The sequence below is a fragment of the Lates calcarifer genome, unplaced genomic scaffold (genome assembly GCF_001640805.2).
Source record: "Lates calcarifer isolate ASB-BC8 unplaced genomic scaffold, TLL_Latcal_v3 _unitig_405_quiver_1321, whole genome shotgun sequence".
Classification (NCBI taxonomy): domain Eukaryota; kingdom Metazoa; phylum Chordata; class Actinopteri; family Centropomidae; genus Lates; species Lates calcarifer.
In genome coordinates, this window is record NW_026116680.1 from 8,382 (window position 1) to 31,987 (window position 23,606).

Consider the following 23,606-nt stretch of genomic DNA (forward strand, 5'->3'; position numbering starts at 1 on the left):
AGTTACAACAACTTCCTGTTTAGTGGTGAAGGATCAAAATTCGCAGTGGTGACACAGCAAGGGCACATCGGGGGACCTGCAGGCGGGTGCTGGTGGGACGCCAGTCTACGCAGATGTGCACTGTAGCACCGGACAGTGCGTTAACACTGTGTGATTGTGTGATTTCTTAACTGACTCAGACGAAAGTGTAAAAACAGCATCAATCCACACTCAGCTATTGTCAGGGGAAGACATATGGGAGAAGATGAGGAAAGTGAGAGAAAAAGAAATGGAAAGGGTGATGGAGTAATGGAGGAAGAGCAGTTATTGCCCACTGTGTTCTGTTCAGGACAAGACATCTCAATTCTCAACATCTTATTTCTACTTACCCATAAATGAGACTACCTACACCTGTTAATAACTACTCATATATACATATCCTCAGAATTTTCCCTATATGCATTAGCTCATCAGAGCAACCTCTATGTCAAGCTGATACAGCTCCCTCTGTTCAATCACAAAAACACTTCTTGAAATAGCCTAGTGCACTAATACAGACAAGAAGAAGAACAAGAAAATCAAAATCTGTAATAGAAAGGTGATGAACAGAAAGAAGATATTGTAAAGACAAAAAAAGACCCTCTTCCTTCACTCACACCACACACAGATCACAAGAGGGAGCTGCAACAGTTCCCTCTGCTGGGTCAAGCAGGAAACTACTTCACATGTTCAGATGCACTTAGATTCAAGATTCAAGATTCAAGAAACTTTATTTATCCTGAGGGAAATGGCTGTGCACCAGTTGCAATACAGAGGTGGAAAAGCAATATAGTGTGAAGAGAGAGTAGGAATAAAGCTATTATAAGGAATATATAGGAATATATGGCCTGCAATGAAATGCTACAATTTTCACATTAAGTCCATGAAGGCTTTAAGGCTTTCCTGACAACATTTGAAGTGGATCGGGTCAACCTGCTAGTAAAAGCATGCCAAAATACAAAATATGTCATTTCCTGTTCTCAGTAGGTGGCGCTACAACAGTTTTATGAATATTGACATATGGATGTGTGCAGGTAGAGACCATTAACAGTACTGTAAAGTTTGATGCAGTTTGGACAAAGTATGGTTGAATTACAGCAAGTTTAATGCAACTTCCTGTGTCATGGTGAATCATCGAACTTTGAGAGACCAGGGCAGCACACCTTTCAACGACAACTCAAAAAGCTCTGCAATTTAACTTTGTATATGTCTAACTTATTTTTAACTTTTTAAAGTCAATCGGATAAAGCCTCTAGAGTTTGATCAAGGGCCACCCCTGGAAATGGCCAAAAATACATAAAATTTTCATCTTCTGGTCAAAATATTGGACTTCCGGGGTTCTTCCCAAGACTTTTTTTTAAGTCTTGGGATGTTACATATCTGTGCAAATTTTCACATTTTTAGGTGAAACGGGATTCAATCCTGTTTCATAAAAAGGTATGTGGGGGCTGCTTCATTGAAAATTTCTAGGGGGGTGCCCTTGAGCCATTTTGCCATACCCAAACCGAAGACCCACATCAGAAATTAAGTTATATGTCTTATGACATGAATGCCAAGTTTCATAAGCGTCTGAGCATGCCAACCACCTGAAAAGTGCTAAAAGTAATTAGGGGGCGCTAGAGAGCTACTGTTGCATGCCTGTGGACAAATGTGATATCAAATCAAAGTGCTTAGGTCTTTAAACATGCATGCAAAGTTTTGTGAGTTTTTGCGCATCCTGAAGGCCTCAAAATTGCGATTGGAAAATGAAAACAGGGTTCATTTGGCCCTTGCAAATTTGTTGCTTGGGCCTTAATTAAGTCCCTTTGGGGTTACTAGGGATGATTAATTAGCATACTCTATTGAGTCTCAGACCCCATTTTCAACTGGTTTTGACAAGTATCGGGATGTCTTACCTCGATCAAGAAAACACATTTAATTCAGGTGTAAATGCATAGAGAACCCATTACAATTAGAATGCTGTCAAATTGCAGGTGGTCTGCCTTGTAAATTACTTTTGAATAGTTTCACCACATTCGTAAGAAAAAAAAACACCCTAATGAGTTCAAAGGTCAGTCAAATCTACAAATAGCTCTTCCTACATAACCATGAAGCAGCATTACTTCCCTCACTTGTAACACACCATGTTTGCTGACACATTCATCAGCCCAGTTTATCAAATTTACTTTGAGATTAAGAACATGTAAATGCAATCTGTGATCAGATGTTCTTATCTATGTCAGATCTCATGTGAATACTGCAGCAGGTGGAGATGGAGTCTCAGTAGGTAATGGAGCAAAATTCTTCCACCATAAATGTGATCGACCCTCTGTGCAGGTTATGTGAGTCGGTCTTTAAGGCAGGTAAGTGAAAACATGAAAGCCATAATTCCATAACTAATTCCATAGCTAACTAGAGCATTCAATCCTAGTAACTACTGTAAAGAGAGTTAGAACTGTTTTTCTTTGACAAGAGCTAGCTGGCCAAATTCAATAGCAGTTCCTCAACTTGCTAAGAGGCTGGGGCCACTTGATTAGTTAAAGGGCAAGGGTAAGGTTTTTGACAACAGCACCCAGAAGACAGTGGTGTTGTTCTGACATTTAGGTGTTATTTTAAAAATGTCACTATGAAACCCTAAAAGAGCAAAAAAGGACTAAAATAAAAGAGTGTTGCTGCCACCAATGTAATAAAATGCTCAGTTTCTTGTCTTAGCAAGACATTTCTTTCTTTCGTGCATACTCCTTTCCATATGATATTTTTCATGTTATATTTTATTGTTATTGCAACACCAAACTTTTCATTTTTTCGCTCTTTTTTTTTTTTTGTTTAAGTACAAGGTAGATTTTCTCCTGCCCACATCCAAGGCAGATGGGTTTCACTGGAAGCTGCAACATGTTCTTGCCAGGGTACTGAGTCTCTTCTCTCTGAGTCTCACTTCCTGAAGTAAGCATTGCTGTTACCATCAATCCTGCTAGCTACTGATAATGGAATTTCACACTTTGTATTTCACTTGGAGCTGGCTGCTGTGAATCTTTGCCAGTCCATCTGCCAGCTGCTTTCTATGCCAACCTCCCCATCGGTCCATCAGAGAACTTCAAATAAGTTGTTCTGCCAGTCGTGGAATCACCTCTTCTCCCGCGATGAATGCTGTACTGTCATTTCTCACTCTTTTCCTAATTAAAAGGCTCTGTGATTATGAAGGCTTAATCTTCAATTTTGCCCTTATTGTTTGTTCATCCAGGCCCTTGAGAAGTTTTGCTGTGCATGGGGCTGTCTGGTTACTTGCTTGGCTCCAATGAGGATTATCTCAAAGAAGGCCAAAAAAGTCTGGGAGAGATAGTGCATCCCATGGCAATGCTGACTTCCAGCTGTTGACAACCCTATTGTTAAGTCCTCTAAAGAGAAGCACTTGTGGTAACTACTGAAATACTTGGTTATGATGTTGGTGACTGGTTGGTATGAGCAAAATCGATCAGCTTGTGTGTCACTGAGTTATAAGCATTTCCCAAATTGAGCCACACTCTGCTTCTATATTATGGAGGAGTGTTTGTTGCATCCTGGGAACCCTGGGAGTCCAGCCTCTTGGCAACTTGAGTTAATATACCTATTGCACTTGAGGAAGCTGGTCATCAAAAGTTTGGAAATGGAGTGATACAGTATGTAATTATTTTATGAGTTATTTATTAATTTTATGAGTTATTTATTAATTTTTTTTTTTAACTCTCTGATTTCTTATTTAGTTGGTATTGGCTTTATTTGGTGATCTACACCTTTAAAATAAAGTGTTACCAGTAATCTTACCCTCAGTGAAAAGCATTTATTTCTAATGTACAGCATAGAGGTATTGATGTAACCACATCAAGGTTTAGTTCATATTGAGCATAATGTCATGTATCAGGCAGAGACACACATGCAGTGCCTATTTAATGCATGGGCTTAAAGAGGACTGAAGTCAACAGCCTTATGCTTTTAGTTGTGTGAATTTACAGTTACTCTTAGGGACCACAGTGGCCTCTGCAGCTCTGCAAACATGAAATGTTGGAAATCAATATTACCAACATAGAGTTCAGTATATGACTGCAATGCTATTTGTTAGTATCAGTAATGTCAGTTTGTATGAGGATACAAACCACTTTATTTTCACTCTCCTCCCCATCACAGATAGACTGACCAGTAGACAACATTGAAAAAGAGGAAGGAGAAGGGAAAGAGGGCTCTCGCATAGAGGTCAATGCGTTTGGCAGCAGCAGGTATGACAGGCTTGGGTGGTGGAGGTTTCTTGTTAGCTTTGTTTTGGGACTTGAGGGCCCCTGTCACTTCAACTGGTTTACCATAACAGTCAAAGTTCGAAAGTTCAAAGTCTCGAGGTAAAGATCCCACAATGCTGAAGTCATTGGATCGAAGGTCCGACTTGGAGGTGCAGACTTTCTTACAGCGGGTTTCAACCACCTGGTAAAAGACAGAGAACTGACTGATATTTGGCAGTTGATACTGTTACTCAAGGCATTTTGTTGTATAAGAATTGTCAAAATTTGTTCTGTACTGTAACTTATGGAGTCTCCCAGAGAAGCATCAATTTAATGGTTTATGTTGTGTTTTTTATGAGGATAGTACTGCATTCCTAACAATACATAGACAGAGGGTAAAGCTTCAGTAGGCAATTTGTTGAGTACTGAGCAGCAAACTATTGCATTTTGGGATTTTGCACTCTAATAGTAAATTCCATAAAAATTCCCCTCATTAAGGGAAAACTCACTGCATTCTGATCTGATCTCTGAAAAGAATAAAACAGGTCCTGCTAGATAGATCTTGCTTGGGCAGTATACAATGTAATTTCTAATCGTGTACTCTTCTTTCTCGTAACTTAAAATCTCACCTTAAAAGCATCTCAAAATAATCATATCAAAATAAGCTTATTGGCATATTTTTCTATTACAGTGCTTTAAGACCCTTTCACTTTTTTTTGTTATGTTACAGCATTATGCTAAGATTGATTAAATACATTTTTCCCTCATTAATCTCCACTCAATACCCCATAATGACAAAGCAAAAACAGAATTTTCTTTTTTTTTTTGTAAACGTATTAAAAAGGACACATTGAAATATCCCATTGACATAATTATTCAGACCCTTTTCAGACTTCTTTTTTGATGGACCTCAAGCAGCAATTGCAGCCTAAAGTCTTCTTGGGTAATACAAGTTTGCAGACCTGGATTTGGGGATTTTCTGCCATTCTTCTCTACAGATCCTTTTGAACTCCATCAGGTTAGATGGGGACCATCAGTGGACAGCAATTTTCTAGTCTCTTCAGAGATGTTTGATGGGGTTCAAGTCGGGCCTATGATATCTCTGTACTTTGCTCAGTAAAGCCACCGTTCAGTACTTTTTTGCAGTCTTCATCAGATCTGTGCCTTGACACAATCCTGTCTCTGTACTCTACAGGCAGTTCCTTCAATCTCATGGCTTGGTTTTTGCCCTGATATGCATTGTCAGTTGTGAGACCTTATACAAGCCCCTTTTACATAGAAATTGATCGGTCGTGGTGTTAAGAGTTCCCTGGAATAAGCTGCCTTTGCTTGCTTACACAGAACCACATGAAAGGAACTTAATACTGCCCTAGTGTTGCATGGGTAAAGTAAGATTTTATTGTGTGTCTTTTTAACTCCCATTGTGTTTTTAATTTACATTTCTGATTTTAGTGTGTGGTTGTGTTTTATTGCATGTATTGCACACTGGGAGTATATTGTGCTTTTATTCTGAAAAGACCATGCGGATGTCACTCCCCACAGTGTAATTACCTGCACCTGTGGAGCTTAAGATTGGCAGGGACATATAAGTTTGCAGAGAAAACAGGAAGCAGGACGCATAGAGCACAGACGAGGCGGAGGAGACACAGGGGGACAGGCTGCAGGACCACGCCGGAGCTGCCGTTAACGGAGAACCCAGGGACGGATTGTTCGCAGGCTCTATGCAGAAGCGGAGTAGTGCGGTGTGAGTAGCGATCTGCGGCGAAGCGTAACCTATACCTGTGTGTGTTTAAAAGTGCAGTGACTGCTGTCCCGCTTCCCAGTTAATTCGAGGTCGGCATTCGGCGACGGAGCCTCTTCCGCCAGCGCCCAAGTGTGTGCGACAGCCCCGGCCTCCACAGATAAGACTCTGGATTGCTCAGTTGGACTCTCCCATCAGCAGTTTTAGCCTCCCTCCTTTTTAATACCCTTTTACCAGCCCCGGTCTTATAGTCTTTTTAGTTTTTACCTGTGTTCTTATATTTTATCTTGTTTTATGAATAAATACCCGTGTTCCTGTCATGAATCTGTGGTTCTCTTGGTTTTAGCAACTGCTCTCCCTCCTGATTTTTAAACCACATTCATTTTAAATACATTTTTATTAAACATAAAAAGATATTAAGTGTAAGCCATCCACAGTAGTGTGTGATTTTATACAGCATGCCAGAATCATGGAATCCGTAACATGAAACACAACAGCCTTGTTGTCAGTCACTGTCTTCTCTGCTTTTCTGGCTTGCCCTTTTATACAAACATTGATTTGCCTCTGTGACTACCCCTGACGTCTGCTTAAAGATGGGATGATATGGACCCCCATTCAGCCTCTGTACTGTTTATACAGAATGCTGAATCACAATAATGGCACAATATTCTCGCCCTGAGAAGGCAGTGTTGAAAGGGACTATAGATGGGTGTGTGCCTTTCCAAATTATGTCCAATAAATGAATAAATCAATTTACCATTGGACGCCAGTTAAGGTGGGAAACATCTCAAAGATAATCAGGAGAAATGGGAGGCACCTGAGCTAAATTTCAACTGTAGGGTCTGAATATTTTTGTCAGCGTGATATTTCAGTTTTTCCTTTTTAATAAATTTGCGTAAAATTCTAAAATTCAGTTTTTCCATTGGCCTTACTTGTGTGCTTATGACAAATAATGTAAGTTACAGAAATTTGTCCATGCATGCTGTTGGATCTTTTGGCCAAGTTGTGTTTACCTGCAGAGTGTTGACATGTATGGGTGTTCCACCAGTCCCATTCACTGTGTTAGTTTTATTTGAAGGCTTCTTTCCTTCTTTTTCTTTCAAAGCTTTCTCCTTAGTGGCCATCTTAGTTTTCTCCTCCTCAATCAGTTTGGGGCTGTTCAGTATCACCTACAGAGAAAGAAAGAGGGAAACAGATGAGAGAATCATGGATATTTTACTGCATGTCAATGGAATGTGCACTTATCCAGTAAAGTAAGTAAGTGAAGTTTATTTATAAAGCACATTTCACAGACACAAGTCAAAAAGTGCCTACTATTAAGAAAAAAAAAGAGCAAAAACAATAAAACAGACACATGCCTGTCTAAAAAGGACTGTCTTTAGCTGTTTTTTTAAAAGCCTCCTCAGAATTAATAAAACAAAAAGATAATGGCAAATCACTCCAGAGTTTTGGAGCCATCACCTTGGAGGCCCAATCTCCACGTGTTTTAAAGTAGGTTCAAGGCACCACCAGCAATCTCTGTTCTGAAGACCTGAGGGACCAGATGGTTGAATAGGTCGTTTAAAGCTCTGAGATGTACTGGGGTGTCTTACAATTCAAAGCTTTAAAGTTAAAACAAGAATTTTGAAATGAACTCTAAAACTCACAGGGAGCCAATGAAGAGATTTTAAATTTGGAGAGATATGAGATTTCTTCTTGGAATTAAAAGATATGCAGCTGCATTTTGGACAGACTGTAACTGATCTAAAGATCATTTGTTAGGACAGTTAAAAAGGGAATTGCACTTGTTACGGCCCTAGTGTTAGGGGCCGTGTGTCTGCTTGTGTGTGTGTGTGTGTGTGTGTGTGTGTGTTGTGCTCTCTCTCTCTCTCTCTATTTCTCTTTCTTTCTAGGTGATCGTCCTGCCCTGAGTTCACATCTGCTCCTGATTAGGAGTGGAAGTAATAAAAGAGAGAGAAAGGCACCAGTGGTGGCCAGTGGGCCTCCGTATGCCGATTGGGTGTGTGTGTGGGAGCAGTGGCTTCCGGTGGACTCCATTCTGATGATGGATTCTGATCCCTGCGGAACACCACAGGTCAAGGCAGCCTTTTCTGATTTTAAAAAAAAAAAAAATAAAAAATATTAATGGCAACAGAGAAACTTTAATCTGTGAGGTAAGATTTAAACCAGTCTCATGCAGATCCAGACACGCCTACCACCTGATGTAACCAGTGTAACAAGATTGTGTGATCCACAGTATTGAAAGCTGAAGTCAGATCTAACAGAACAGGAACAGTGTAGTTGCCAGCATCTGAAGCCATCAAAATGTCATTTGTAACCCTAAGAAGAGCTGTTTCAGTTGAATGCAGTTTATGAAAACCTGACTGAAATTTATCAAAAATGTTGTGCTTTTCCAAAAAAGACACAAGCTGTTCAGCAACAACCTTTTCTACAAAGACACCATGGTATAATCCTCACATCTGACTGATTGTTTGATAATAAATATCCATAGTTATGTTTGAGCTTGTACACATTATCAGCTTGCCTACAGAGGCACTGAGAACATTTGATGTTGCTCTGAGTGTCCTGACAGGTGATCTGTATATGGAGAGAAACATGAGCACTGAAGGATTTACAACAAAGTCATATGTGAATTATTAACCTCAGAGTAAACTCTAAGGTTTTTCTTTATTGCTCTAGGCCAAATGTATACCCATGGACCCACCACCTGCGGGGATAGACACTGGAGTCAGGTACTTTGCCAGCCGAGCAGCAGATGAAGGCAGAGACCCAGACATGCCAACACCTGGTGGTGTAAACTGACGTGTTGGAGTTTTCCCCTGTGAACAAGAGGGTTGCCTCTGCAAGTTGTGGGTGGTAAGGCTCTGGCTATCTGTATGCTTATGCACCGAACAGCAGCTGGGAGTACCTGGGCTTCTTGGAGTCTCTGGGTGGTGTCCTGGAAAGGGTGCTGGCTGGGGACTCCATAGTTCTGCTGGGGGACTTCAAGACTCATGTGGGCAATGATGGGGAAACCTGGAGGGGCGTGATTGGGAGGAATAGAAAGCGATGCTTTGTTATTGGACTTCTGTGCTAGTCAGGGTCTGGCCATAGCGAACACAGTGTTTGAGCATAAGGTTGTTCATAAGTGTACGTGGTACCAGAACACCTTTGGCCATAGATCAATGATCGACTTGGTTGTATCATTGGGCCATATGTCTTGGACACTCGAGTGAAGAGAGGGGCAGAGCTGTCTCAACTGATCACCACTGGGTGGTGAGTTGGATCAGATGGTGGAGATGGCTGCCAGACAGACCTTGCAAACCCAAATGAGTAGTGAGGGTGCGCTGGGAACATCTGGCAGAGCCCCCTGTCCAGGAGGTCTTCAACTCCTACCTCCGGAGGAACTTTTCGTGCATCTCGAGGGAGGCTGGGGACATTGAGTCTGAGTGGACCATGTTCAAAGCCAGAGGGCCAGAAGGGCTGCAGCTTCAGCAGTTGCGGAAGCAAAAACTCAGGTGTGGGAGTAGTTTGGGGAAGTCATGGAGAAGGACTTTCGACTGGCCTCAAAGGGAAAGGAAAGCAGGGCTTGTCTTAGGCTGTGTTCAGCTGGAGGGAGAACTGCTGACCTGGACTGGGGATATCATTGAGTGGTGGAAAGAGCACTTTGAGGAACCCGGCCAATATGTTTTCCATGGAGGAGACAGAGTCTGAAGCCTCACCCATATCACCCATATCTTTGGCAGAGATCACTGAGGTAGTTAAAAAGCTGTCCAGCGGCAAGTCGCCAGGTGTGGACGAGATTCGCCGTGAGATGCTGAAGGCTCTGGACATTGTGGGGCTATCTTGGTTGACACACCTCTTCATTGTTGCATGGAGGTTGGGGACAGCACCTGGAGAGTGGCAGACCGAGGTGGTGGGTCCCCATTCTAAAAAAGGGGGACCAGAGGGTTTGCTCCAATTATCAGGGTTTCACATTACTCTGCCCTGGAAAAGTTTATTCCAGGGTGTTGGAAAGGAGGCTCAGACCAATTGTTGAACCTCGGATTCAGGAGGAACAATGCAGGAACCGCATCATGGCTGCGGAACAATGGACCAACTTTTTACTCTTGTGGGAGTGCTGAGGGAGTCATGCGAATATGACCATCCAGTCTACATGTGTTTTGTGGACTTGGAGAAGGCTTATGACCATAGCCCCCCTGTGGTCCTGTGGGGGTTTACTGTGGGAGTATGGGGTACATGTTTTCTGTGGATGTTGGACTCCACCAAGGTTGTACCATGTCCGTGATCCTGTTCATGATATTCATGGACAGGATCTCAAGGCACAGCCGAGGTGAGGAGTGTGTCCAGTTTGGAGACCTCAGAATTGCATCCCTGGTCTTTGCAGATGACATGGTTCTGTTGGCTTCATTAGACTGTGACCTTCAGCATGCACTCGGGTGGTTTGCAGCCAAATGTGAAGCGGTTGGGATGAGGGTCAGCACCTCCAAGTCTTAAGCCATGGTTCTCAGCCAGAAAATGGTGGATTGTTCCCTCTGGGTAAGGGGAGAATTGTTGCATCAAGCATCAAGGAGTTTAAGTATCTTGGGGGCTTGTTTACAAGTGATAGAAGGATGTATATTATTTCTCAGCATCTAAAGTGCCAGAGTGGGATTTTGAGAATACATTGACCTGTCCCTTCAGTGACTTTAGTTTCCTGTTTTATTTTGGTTTTCACCTTCCTTGTGTCTTGTGGTTTTTGTTACTTCCTGATAGAGCTGGACCAATATGGTTTTTACAGGACCGATACGAACACCGATTATAAGTAGGCAAGGCAGCCGATAACCGATATTTGGAGCCAATATTCACTTGCAGTAAAAGTGAAAATATTGGCATCAAAATTTTGAATAATACAAAATCCAACATTTAACTTCATTTAAATGCCTTTAAGCATATGTTTATTAAAGAGCGTTTCAGATTTTCAACATGTTTTTTATCTTAGCAAATCAATCAATTTGTTTCAAAATTCTAACAAAAAGTGCAGGGAGCTCCCATATATATATATATATATGCCTCCCTTTCTTAAAACCAGTTTTGCCTTCATAAATTATTTTGGGCAGTCACCTTATTAGCAATTTGGCTAATATTTTCACACCAGAATTGTGGAGTGAAATAGCCTGGTAGCAAGTACAGGAGGTTGTTTAAGTGTTAGGAATAGTAAACCTTGGCCAAAGGATTCATTGAGGATTTTAGAGGGATTGGAACACGTGATTAATTAACTAATTGGACAGGGACCTCAACAAAACAGAAATGGATGCAATAGGCAAAGGAGTCAGTTTTGCTGTATCTCCACAACTAAAATACCTCTTTCCAACATCACCATCCAGGAAAGGACAGCTATTACACTCTGCGCCTGTTGAGGGACTGGCAGCCACGAGTTCATTGCAGCTCTTACAATTGCAAGACTGTTGGACACAGAATGAATGAGTTAAAAATCACATCCTGTGCCAGGTATTTGTATCATGCATGAGGTCAGCCACCTGCCCCTGACCCTTAAAATAAATCCTCTTCAGGGCTCCAGACTAACTTTTCTTCTTGTAGTACCGGTGCTCCTTAATGAAAATTTTAGGAGCACCAGCCCAAAAGTTAGGAGCATGTTTACATCGAAATTCAATGCAACATATTCACGTTTTCCATGTTAACCATATCACTGATAAATGCTTTAATAATAAATAAACAATTTACAGAAATGAAATAACATGTTGTATTTTAAAGGTAAGAGTATTAAAATCTACACAAATCATTTAAGTTGCCCTTTAATGTGGGAGAAAAAGTAATCCACATTTTTGAGAGTGATCGCACTCAACTGGTTACTAGTTAAACTGGTTACTGGTTAAACAAGGCTTATAGTGAAGTGATTTGTTCATCAGCCTAAAGTCAGGGCAAATCCACTAACCAGCTGGAAGGATGGGTATCATTAGGATTTTATCTTTATCCATCCAGACCCCTATCAGTCTGGCTCAGACTGTTACTTGTTTTTTAATTTATCATTTTGCAAAAGAATAAATTCAGGACATGAGAAGAATTGAGTTATATATTAAGTACAACTAAATACTGTTTCTAGAACAGCAACAGTAAAATCACAGTAAACTCAATATCTCACTGGACAGAAATCTAAAATGCTGGGGGACTTGTTTGCCTAAGAGAGTGAAGTTTACAGCAATGAAATTGATGAAATTTTGAAATTAGCGGCAAACTAACCAGTTAGACTATATACAGACAGCTTTCCCATTAGCTTCTTCGTAACAATTCACTATGAGCTTAACCAGCGTGCTGTGGTTCTTGTTAAATGTATTGGGAGACTGTGGACAGTGCTGAAAATATTACTTTTCTTAATGCTTGCTGCTTCAATTCAGCTGGTTCACCTCAGCCACTGCTGTGGCGTACGCACTTTGGATGAAGCCATATCCTGGACAGAGAAACAGCATGAACATAAATGGGCCGCCACAAATAAAGCGATGTTTTACAGTGGACCAGACCCTAGAACAGGGATGAGGGCATATTTGTAAGTCGCACTGACACTCATTGTCTCCAAAAATGGTTGCAAAATGCGACTAATTGGTAGCAGTCTAGAGCCCTTGCTCATTGTAACTTTAATAGGCAATTTCTGACCTTATGTGAAATAGATCTTTATCACCTACTTGAGGAATACATCAATACATGCCATTTCCTGTTGCCAGTAGGTGCACAATGAGTATGGCTGAATGTTGGCATGTAGATGTGATCAGGCCAAGACTCATCAAACAAGTGAAATTTGGGGCAGATTGTGCAGTGCATGTGGGAGTTACAACAACTTCCTGTTTGATGGCGAAGCATCAAAATTCGCCATGTCGACACAGCAAGGGCGTCCCATGAAGACTCACAGTCATCATTATGATCTTAATGCTTGTCTGGGCCCTCGCACCCCACGCCTGTTGGGGGACCTGCGGTCGCTGTGTCCCCACAGGTCATACGATGCGGCTCTGCAACTGCATGACTGCCAGACACAGAACGAATGAGTCAGAGGTCCTTTACTGTGCCCATCAGTTACACCTTTCCATCATGGACAGAGGCAGCCACCTGCACAGATAGACCCTAAGAGGGGCTTAAGCCTTTGTCCTTTGTTCTCAGACTGGACAATTACCTGCTTGGCTTTCTGACCAAATGTGAAATGGATCTGTGTCAAGCTACTGGGAAGAGTACATTTATGAACATGTAACACATAATTTTGTGTTTCCAGTAGGAGGCGTTTGGATAGTGGCTAAATAGCGGCATATAAATGTGTTCAGACCATGACACTGATCAAATGTGTGAAGTTTGGGGCAGATTGGACAGTGCATGCAGGAGTTACAACAACTTCCTGTTTAATGGCGCAGCATCGAACCTCACCACGGCACCACAGCAAGGGTGTCCCATGAAGACTCACAGTTGTCACAGTTAAGCACCATTGATCTTAATGCTTGTCTGACTACATTTGATATGAACCAGATCAACCCAGTTGGATGAAACACATATTTTCCTGTTGCCAATAGATGGCGCTATGATTATGTAGCTGTTTTCATGAAGGCCTTAAGGCTTTCCTGACAAAGTCTGAAGTGGATCATGTCAACCTGCTAGTGACAGGATGTCAAAGTCTAAAACGTAATTTCCTGTGGCAAATGTGTGTGTATGTGTTAGAGGGCACTTTGTATATACACTATATTGCCAAAGGTATTCATTCATCCATCCAAATCATTGAATTCAAGTGTTCCAATCACGTCCATAGCCATAGGTGTATAAAAGCACCTAGGCATGCAGACTGCTTCTACAAACATTTGTGAAAGAATGGGTCGCTCTCAGGAGCTCAGTGAATTCCAGCGTGGTACCGTGATAGGATGCCACCTGTGGAATAAGTCCAGTCGTGAAATTTCCTTGCTACTAAATATTCTACAGTCAACTGTTAGTGGTATTATAATGTATGGAATCAATTGTGAATGAGAGAAACTCAGCCACGAAGTGGTAGGCCACGTAAATTCACAGAGCGGGGTCAGCAGGTCCATAAAGACATGAATGAGTGAGTTTGGTGTGGAAGAACTTGACTGGCCTGCACAGAGTCCTGACTTCAACCCAATAGAACACATTTGGGATGAATTAGAGTGGAGACTTTGAGCCAGGCCTTCTTGTCCAACATCAGTGTCTGACCTCACAAATTCGCTTCTGGAAGAATGGTCAAAAATTCCCATAAACACACTCCTAAACCTTGTGGAAAGCCTTCCCAGAAGAATCAGAATCAGTTTATTGCCAAGTAAGTTTGCACATACAAGGAATTTGTCTTGGTATATTGGTGCTAAAGGACAAGGGAGATGTGTGTTAATGTAACGCATAGATGTACGTTAATGTAACGTGTAGTGGGGGGATTATAGTCTGTGACAGTCTGTGTGTGTTCGAGGGGGGGGGGGGGGGCGTCTATGTCTTGTTGAGGAGCCCAGTTGCAGATGGGAAGAAACTGTTCTTGTGGTGTGAGGTCTTGGTTTTGATGGACCGCAACCTCCTGCCAGAAGGGAGTGACCAGGATGGGAGTGATCGGCCATGATCTTTCCTGCTCGCCTCTGGGTCCTGGAGGTGTACAGGTCCTGGAGAGAAGGCAGGTTACAGCCGATCACCTTCTCCGCAGACCGGATGACACGCTGCAGTCTGCCTCTGTCCCTGGCAGTAGCAGCAGTGTACCAGATTGTGATGGAGGAGGTGAGGACGGACTCAATGATGGAGGTGTAGAAGTGCACCATCATTGTCCTTGGCAGGTTGAACTTCTTCAACTGCCACAGGAAGTACATCCTCTGCTGGGCCTTCTTGATCAGGGAGCTGATGTTTAGCTCCCACTTGAGGTCCTGGGTGATGATGGTCCCCAGGAAATGGAAGGACTCCACAGTTCTGACTGGGGAGTCACACTGGATGATGGGGGAGGGTGAAGCCCTGTTCTTCCTGAAGTCGACAACTATCTCCACTGTCTTCACAGCGTTGAGCTCCAGATTGTTCTCACTGCACCACATGACCAGCTGATCAGTCTCCCTCCTGTAGGCAGACTCATCCCCGCCAGAGATGAGCCCAATGAGGGTGATGTCATCAGCAAACTTCAGGAGTTTGACAGACTGGTGACTGAAGGTGCAGCAGTTGGTGTACAGGGAAAAGAGTAGAGGGGAAAGAACACAGCCTTGAGTGGAGCCGGTGCTGATGATCCGAGAGTCAGAGATGTGTTTTCCCAGCTTCACATGCTGCCTCCTGTCCAAAAGGAAGTCTGTGATCCACCTGCAGATGGAGTCAGGCACACTCAGCTGGGAGAGCTTGTCCTGTAGCAGTGCTGGAATAAAGGCGGAGCTGAAGTCCACAAACAGGATCCTGGCGTAGGTTCCTGGGGAGTCCAGGTGCTGCAGGATGAAGTGGAGGGCCATGTTGACTGCATCGTCTACAGACCTGTTGGCTCTGTAGGGAAACTGCAAGGGGTCCAGGAGTGGGTTGGTAATGGATTGTGGGACAGCACAAGGCGCTCAAATGACTTCATTACCACAGAGGTCAGGGCGACGGGTCTGTAGTCATTAAGTCCTGTGATCCTTGGTTTTTTGGGGACAGGGATGACAGTGGAGGCCTTGAAGCAGGCTGGCACATGGCATGTCTCCAGTGAGGTGTTAAAGATGTCTGTGAACACTGGAGCCAGCTGATCAGCGCAGTGCTTCAGGGTGGATGGAGAGACAGAGTCTGGCCCGGCTGAAGCTGTTATAGCTGCAAAGGGTGGGCTAACATCTTATTAAACCCTATGGATTAAGAATCAAGAATGGGATGTCACTCAAGTTCATATGTGTGTGAAGGCAGTTGAGTGAATACTTTTGCCAATATAGTGTATGTAGAACAAGTGCTGTATGAATGTGTCTGTGAATGGGTGAATGTGATCTGTAGTGTGAAGCGCTTTGGCCTACACAAACATGTCAGACCAGTCATGACATGTATAGTCGCATGTCGTCATTCAACTGCTGTCTATTGTGGTAGTGTCTAGTGAATAGATAATTGGCTTGGTCTTTCTGGGAAAGACATAGTCTGATTAAGAGAGACAGCATTCGTTCCACTTTTGATGGAGCAAGACTCATCTCTAAAAATCTGAGTCAGATGACATCCCAGCCATGGCAACCCAGAGCTGAGACCTGGAGGCAGAGTAGCAGTCCTATATTTGTCTTACTGAAACCTGGCTGTGTCATGATGAATATGAAACCACTATCCCCGAGTCATATTAATACTAACATTCCTCAGGCCAGGGGGTGGAGTTGCAGCCATTGTCAACTCACGCAAATTAATGAACCCTAAGCCTAAACTCAATCATTACTCATTTGAAAGTCACCACATCTTCAAATCTTGACTGAGAACTGGTTACCTCTTTAACAGAGGTCTGAAATAATGAATTTAGAATTTAACTAGTCTGTAACCTAATTAATATTACTTCTGAACTTTTTTCAAGTAATTTTGTGCAATTCACAAGTTTTTAGGCACCAGAGGAGCTGGAATGTGTATTGTAAGATCTGAGTCAATATCTACCATTAAACCATACTGCCATCTAGTGACCACATGTAATTCTATGTCATCCATGCAATAAGCCATTTATATTATGCTTTAGGTTATTATGATTTATTATATTGCATTTGTTAATCAAAGATTTTTGTAAATCTTTATTAATTTATCTTTTATTTTTCTATTCATCTATTGGAAACCATTTATTCTTTTTTTTCTGATTAATTAATTTCTCGTAAAGTCTTGCTAAAGGTTTGAATAATGTTTCCATGGTTTTTGGAGTTCCAAGAGTAGAATGGGGTCAGGTTAAGTGCCGACCCTTCTATGGAGGCTGCACTGCCTCCTGCCAAAAGAGTCTGCAATGCATTGTGAACACAGCCAGCAAAATCATCACCACCTCACCCGCAGAGCCATCAGCATTGCTGGTGACACCTCCCACCCCTCACACTCTCTCTTCAGTCTTCTGCCCTCAGGAAAAAGGTACCACAGCATCCGGGCCCGATCCACCAGACTGCTAAACAGCTTCTTTCAACAGGCTGTCAGGATACTGAACTCTGCCTACTACCTCCACCCTCTGCCCCCTTCCCCTGGACTGTAACACACCCATTTCACTATGATTCTACCTCAGCTGTTCTCCACTTCCATTTTCTGCTCCATAACATTACAATCCACAATCTGTTTTGCACCTTACTGCACCATTTGCACCTTAATATACCATTTGCACAACTGTCAAACAAGCTGCTACCATATTGCACTACTGCTATTACTGTCAGGGTGTCAGCTCTGAGCCAGGGCTTTTTATTTTGTAGTTCAGTTGTGTTTGTATTATTTCCTGTTTTATTTTGAAATCATTGACCTCCCTCTTGTTTCAGGTGTCTTGTCTTCCCCTTCCTTCTGTGCTCCCTCCTCCTGGTGATTACCTACCCCGCCCTAATGTGGTTCACCTGTGTCTCATTGTCTGCCCTGCTCCTGTGTATTTAGTGTCTGTGTCTCCCTGCACTCCCTGCCAGTTCGTCTTGTGCCTTTGCCAGACCTACCAGCCTTCGCGTAAGCTATCTATTCTCCAGTAGCCATAGTTTTTGACCCTTACCTTGACAATTACTCTGTTGTATATAGGTTTGAGTTACATATTTTGTATATTTTAGAGAGAAATGTTTTTTCGATTTTTCTGTATGTCCTGCATATAGAGATAATTGACAATAAAAATCTTGAATCTCTTGAATCTCTTGAATCTTGAATCTACTGTGGAACCTTCCTCCAGTTTGGGTCCAGGAGACATCCCCTCCACACTGAAGTGTAAGCTTAAAAGTTTCCTTTTTGATAAACTTTATAGTCAGGGTTGGCTTAGACTTGCCTGAACCATCCCGTAGTTATGCTGCTAGGCTTAGACTCCCAAAGGACTTCACATAATGCACTGAGCTCTACTCTCCCCCTGTCCTTCTCCACCTGTAAGCATTCATATCTAATGTTTCTCTCCTGTGGTTTTGTGCTGTCTCATCTCTCTCTTTTCTCTTCCTCTTGCTTTCTGCAGGTACTTCTGCCTCCAGAGCTGCAGAGTGTGGATCAATGATTGCAAACCACCTACTGTTACTATTATTACCTTTCGTCTCTGTGGAATTTGCATTGTGGTATATTCCCTTATCTCTCTCTCTCTCTCTCTTTGTCTCTCAACCTAGCCAGTTGCAGCAAATGGTTGTCCACCCTGAGCCCATTTCTGCTTGAGGTTTTTGCCTGTCAAAGGGAAGTTTTGTCTTGCCACTGTCACCAAGTGCTTTGTTATGGTGGGAATTGTTGGGTCACTGTAAAAAATATTATCAAGACTATGGTCACGACCTGCTCTACATGAAAAATTTGATAACCTCAGTATTAAATAAAAGTGACCTGACTCAACTTGGCTTTCTCCTTCTTCCACAAGGATCTCTGGCCAAGGAGAGTCTAAACCAGTGATTGATATGGAGATGAGCTATATATGTATAGTTATACAAATGTATGAATTTGTGTTTTAGAACTGACCTGCACTACGGCGTATTCCACCAGGGATGAAAACCCAAAAAGGAGACAGGCAATGAGCCAAATATCAATGGCCTTTACATAGGAAACCTTTGGCAGCTCTGACGCCAAGGACATACTCTCACTGGACAGGGAGAGTACTGATAGTATACCTAGAAAACAAAGTTGTTGCCACATGTGAATGAGCAATATTAGTAACATTTGTGATTTATGTCATTTTAAATCTACTAAGAGAGAAAGAAAATGGGAGAGAAATAAAGTTTAGATGACATTTTTTGCACTTTGCATTTCACAGTAACAAACAACTAAGCATTTGCACAGCAGATCTGCTGCTGAAACTTTCTGCAAACAGCATCAAGCTGTTGCAAAATAACTACAGAAACCTCTGTGCTTATGTGTACATCAAACCTGTCATTTTGATTAGTTATTCTACAGTTTCTACTGCAAATCAGCATGCGTGTTGGATACTAACACATTGGTAACAGTTAACAGTCTCATGAAAAATCTTAAAGCAATTAAAATTTGGTAGCTCTGACACCAGGACATCCTTCAGGGCCATCCATTCCTTTCTCCTCCTCCAGTGTATACATCCAAAACACCAGGTAAACAATACCACTTCTTTTTAATGAGTCTGGTCAATGTAACTCCTTGAGCTCCACATTTTTAATTAGAATGTACATATTAAATTACAATTCAGGTATACATGTCAATCCCCATCATCCCACCCCTCATATTCAATTCTAAAACGTGTATATATGGTACTCACCCAGTGGCACCCTTGCAGCTGAAGCATCAGGGTTTATCCAGAATGATAACCAGGACAAAACAACAATCAACAGAGTTGGGGCATAAACTCCCATCATATAGAAACCAACCTGCCGACGTAATGTAAAAATCACTTCAACACAGGTGTAGTATCCTAGAAAGAGATGAGGAGTAAACACAAATTAGTCAAAAATATTCCTTCATTTACAAAAGATAAAAAATACTGGAAACTGCTTTTTCTTGTATCTCAAAGTACAGTACATAATATACATTCATCATCATCAAAGATAACATTGTGGTGGTTATCTTTGTTTCTTTGTGCCTCAGTTGGTTGAACTTCAGATGTATTTTTCAACATGATGACAACATATTTATGTACACACACTTACAGCTCATATATCTATGCAAATCATTTGGTAACAGCACATAAGTGCAGGGACATTCCTTGTCACAATAAAAAGCAGTGTAGTGTTTATATCCTATTAAATGAACTTTGGCAGTTTATCAAGTCTATTAAAAAGTGTGTGATGCACCAGTTTCACTCCTGTCAGCCAAAAACATACATCTGAGGCGACAGTGGGCACAGGCTCACCAAAACAGAGCAGTTGAAAACAGTAAAAACAAAGCCCAGTCTGAAGAATCTTAATTTATGCTGAGGCAAGCAGGTGGTAGGGTTAGAATCTAGCATCAACAGCATGAATCCATGGACCTAATCTGCTTTGCGTCAACATTCCAAGGTGGTGATGGTGGTGTAATGCTGTCAGGAATGTTTTCTCTGCACATTATGGGCATGACATTTAATTAGTCTCAAAACCCCTGCACATAAAAACCAGGCTTGTCCCAAAGCACATAGAACAGTATCCATAAGCAGAAACAGCCCCGTGTTTGTCAGCACAGTGGCTTAAATCTCCTCCTCCTGCTATAGACAAGGCTGCAATTTCAGAACAGCAGTGCTAGGACTGCATATAAACCCCTAATTTTCTATGACACTGCCATCTATTGCATAAACAAGGAATGCATTTCTAGGACACATGGCCAAGATTGGCAACAGTAAGTTGGAGTACTGAATGTGGATCAATTTTGATTTGTTTGATATATAAAACAATTCTGGTGTCTTGAAATTGACAGCAAAGTTAACATTAGCTTGCTAAAGTTGAGTCCTAAAGGCACAAAAACAATAATCTGTGAGTTTATGATAGATGATGATAGACTTATCAGTTTTCTTTGTGCTGTCTGTGCTCTTTTTTGCCTGTAGCTGAAATTGCTCTTGGCCATTTTTGCACTTCATCCCTGTCATTTTGTTTGTGTGCCTTTTGTTGTTTCTTTAGTCATGTGCTCTCCAAGTAACTTTTCTTTTGTCTGTATAAGTGATCTCCTCTATTTTACAACAAATTGAAAAATTTAAACAAATTGAGTCTGAGAATGAGTGTCATTCTTTAATTATTTAAGAGTTTGATGTCATTTTGGTTAACACCAGGTTTATAAGTTATCCAGTGTCAGTATAGTAACCTGTATCATCAACCCACAAGAGCCATCTGCCTGACTGATACGACTGCCCTACTGTCTACAAGACAAATCAACAGCGGTGCCAAAGGAAGAGAAGCTGCTGGCAGACTTCAGTGCTGAATAGTGGAAAATATTCGCAGGCAACATGACAAGTTGTAATACAGTTGTGTCACAGTCCTATGTCCTATGTCACAGTTGCCCTCTTAAATGTAGTTAACGGACTTATTTTTCCTGTAAATTACATAAAACAAAACTTAAAAATGTTTAAAAAACAAGATCCACTTAAGCATAATGTGTCACTGATTAATATTTCAGCCACAGATGTCCACCATATGATGACTGGTTGCACCCAATGACAGGAAGACCATGTATAGCTAAAATGCATTTAAAAGAGATCAATAAATAATAAATTCCACACAAACACCAAATTTTATTAAAAATTTCACTGAATTTTCATGAATACAAGTTAAAAAAATCAAAAAAAAATCTCATAACAACATGACAAATGGGTAAGTGCAGCATCCATGGCTTTGTTTTGAATAATCTTTTCATTTAACTTCACAATGCATAATTTTGACACCAAATAACCAAATAATTTTGAGACCCATGTAATCATGTGCTGTAGTCATACTTTATCACAAAGAGTTTCATGTTGAGCCCACAGTCATGACCATGATCAACAAACATTTCTTTAAAGGTGAAAATTATCCCACTGTTGATCGGTATTTGAACTGGCCATATGAAAAGGGGCATGTGCGGTTAACTGCAGATATTTCTTTAAAAATGCATTTCCTCCAGGTAAAGTAAAACAAACAAGAGCAATATGTATTCTAGCAGTCATAAATATATTGTGCCTGTTTACATGAACTTTCAAAGTTTAATTTACTTCCATTACTACCGGAAAGCTGCAAGTTAACCAGTTTCTTCAGTTCTCCCTGAAAAAGGACTGATTTCTATGAAATGTAGACTGAGCAAGCTGCAGCCTCGTCACTGGATTCCACTCAATCCTCCACATTGATCCTTTAAATTTTAATAAAAATTGGAAAATGGAGGCGTTCTAAAACTTTTGACGGTAATGTACTTTCATGTTGCTTACTAAAATTTGTAATTTTTAATCTTTTTTAATCTTTTTTTCTAATACTGTACCCTTCTAACCTAGGCAGGTAGTCCACTCTTGTTGCAGGGTCAGAATTACGAAGGTGCTTGGCAGTAGCATCTGATTAAAATACAGTAAATATAAGCAAAATATTTAGTTGTACAAATAATTTAAGGTCATTGTTTTTGAGGTCTCACCACATGATCTCCAAATGTGGCAACTACATACCATTAAAAAAATTTTAAAAGGTTATTTTATTCCAAATTTAAGAAAGCAAACCTGCTTGCAGCTTCCATGGGTGCTTGGTAAATGTATATGCATCAAATTCCTGTCTTCGAATGGATTTCAACATATAGGCCAAAAGTTTCTTTCTTGATTCTTGTTGCACCACATCATATTCCACAAAATGGAAAAATACGAATGCCGTGCAATTTTGTACAGGACTACAAAACACATTGGAAATCATGCCAAACAGGACATAAAATAAATTTTGAATAGATTTTGAGTAATTTTAAAGATGTTTTCAAAACAACAGTCATGGTTGCACCACACAATACTACTGTAATGTGACTGCCAGAACTCTGAACTCACCATCATTAGTTCAACATGAATGACTAATATTGTAATGTGACTGCCAGAACTCTGAACTCACCATCATTAGTTCAACATGAATGACTAATATTGTGTGACTGACTGCACAGCCAGTGTGACTGTAGGGCTAGATAGAGGAGAGCAGGGACATTGGTTAGTGTGTTGTGTGTGGTGTGTGTGTGTGTTTGTGTGTGAGAGAGAGAGGCGGGAAATGACAAATAGAGAGGGGGTTAGTTGTGCCTTTGTCAGGAGGGGTGATCTGCTGCCACCCTTAATTAGCCAAAGGCTAGGCATATACTAATACCAGACGCCACCATTGCTCTCCAGCATGGCGCTGTTTTCAACTTGGCTGCTGCCTGCATGCTCCCGTCAGGTGTTCTACACCTGATCACGTAGGCCACTGCTCCGTCCACCACAGCCGCATTTTCTTTTTAATTATATATGTAGTATATCTGTGGTTTATTAGTATGGGGCAAGAGAGAAGCCAGATGGCAGTGGTTGACTGAGGTCCTTGCAGGGAGAATTATTTCCAGTTGCCAGCCAAAGCTACAGCCTCCAGTTTCCTGCTACCAGCTCATGCCTCAGCCCTCTGTTTTTCAGTGACCAGCCTGTGCCCCAGTCTCTGGCTCCCTGCTTCTGGTCCACACCTTGTCTCCAGGGTTCGAGTGACCAGCCCAAGCCTCCACTGCCCAGCGATCCCAAAACCCCAGCTGCCCAGCAACCCTGAATCACCACTGCCCAGCTTCCCAGAGTCTAAACTGCCCAGCAATTCAGAACCTCAGCTGCCCAGCTTCCCCAAACCCCTCTTGCCCAGCGACCCCATGTCTATACTGCCCAGTGGTCTAGAACTCCAGCTGCCCAGCGTTCCCAAGCTCCAGCTGCCCAGCTACTCTGAGCTTACACTGCCCAGCGATCCCTGTAGTATATTTGATGGTGATGATGTGAAGATGATGAAGAGAAGATCTCCACACCTATTCCAGATCTGCAGTGAGAGGTCTGGCCAACTCCTGCTCCGGTCAGAGTTCCAGTCAGATCCAGTTCTCCTGTTGGTGGCTCAGTTCAGTTCTCCTGTCGACGCCTCAGCCAAAACCAGCTCCAGTTCTCCTGTCAATGGCTCAACCGA

General features: G+C 41.9%; 1 protein-coding gene and 1 long non-coding RNA gene across 2 annotated transcripts; one reads left to right on the forward strand and one right to left on the reverse strand.

The window, feature by feature from the left end:
* Positions 1-730: 730 nt before the first annotated feature.
* LOC108896030 (glycine receptor subunit beta) lies at positions 731-19,440 on the reverse strand. The gene is made up of 4 exons (XM_018695050.2): positions 19,292-19,440; positions 18,529-18,677; positions 6,999-7,154; positions 731-4,446 (listed from the first exon to the last, which is right to left on the reverse strand). The coding sequence occupies exons 1-4, from the start codon at positions 19,386-19,388 to the stop codon at positions 4,153-4,155; spliced, it is 696 nt and encodes a 231-aa protein (XP_018550566.1). The 5' UTR covers positions 19,389-19,440; the 3' UTR covers positions 731-4,152.
* Positions 16,995-18,455, forward strand: LOC108896031 (uncharacterized). Its single transcript, XR_001963060.2, has 3 exons — positions 16,995-17,562; positions 17,777-17,811; positions 18,047-18,455. It is a non-coding gene; the product is annotated as an uncharacterized LOC108896031 (long non-coding RNA).
* Positions 19,441-23,606: the final 4,166 nt, after the last annotated feature.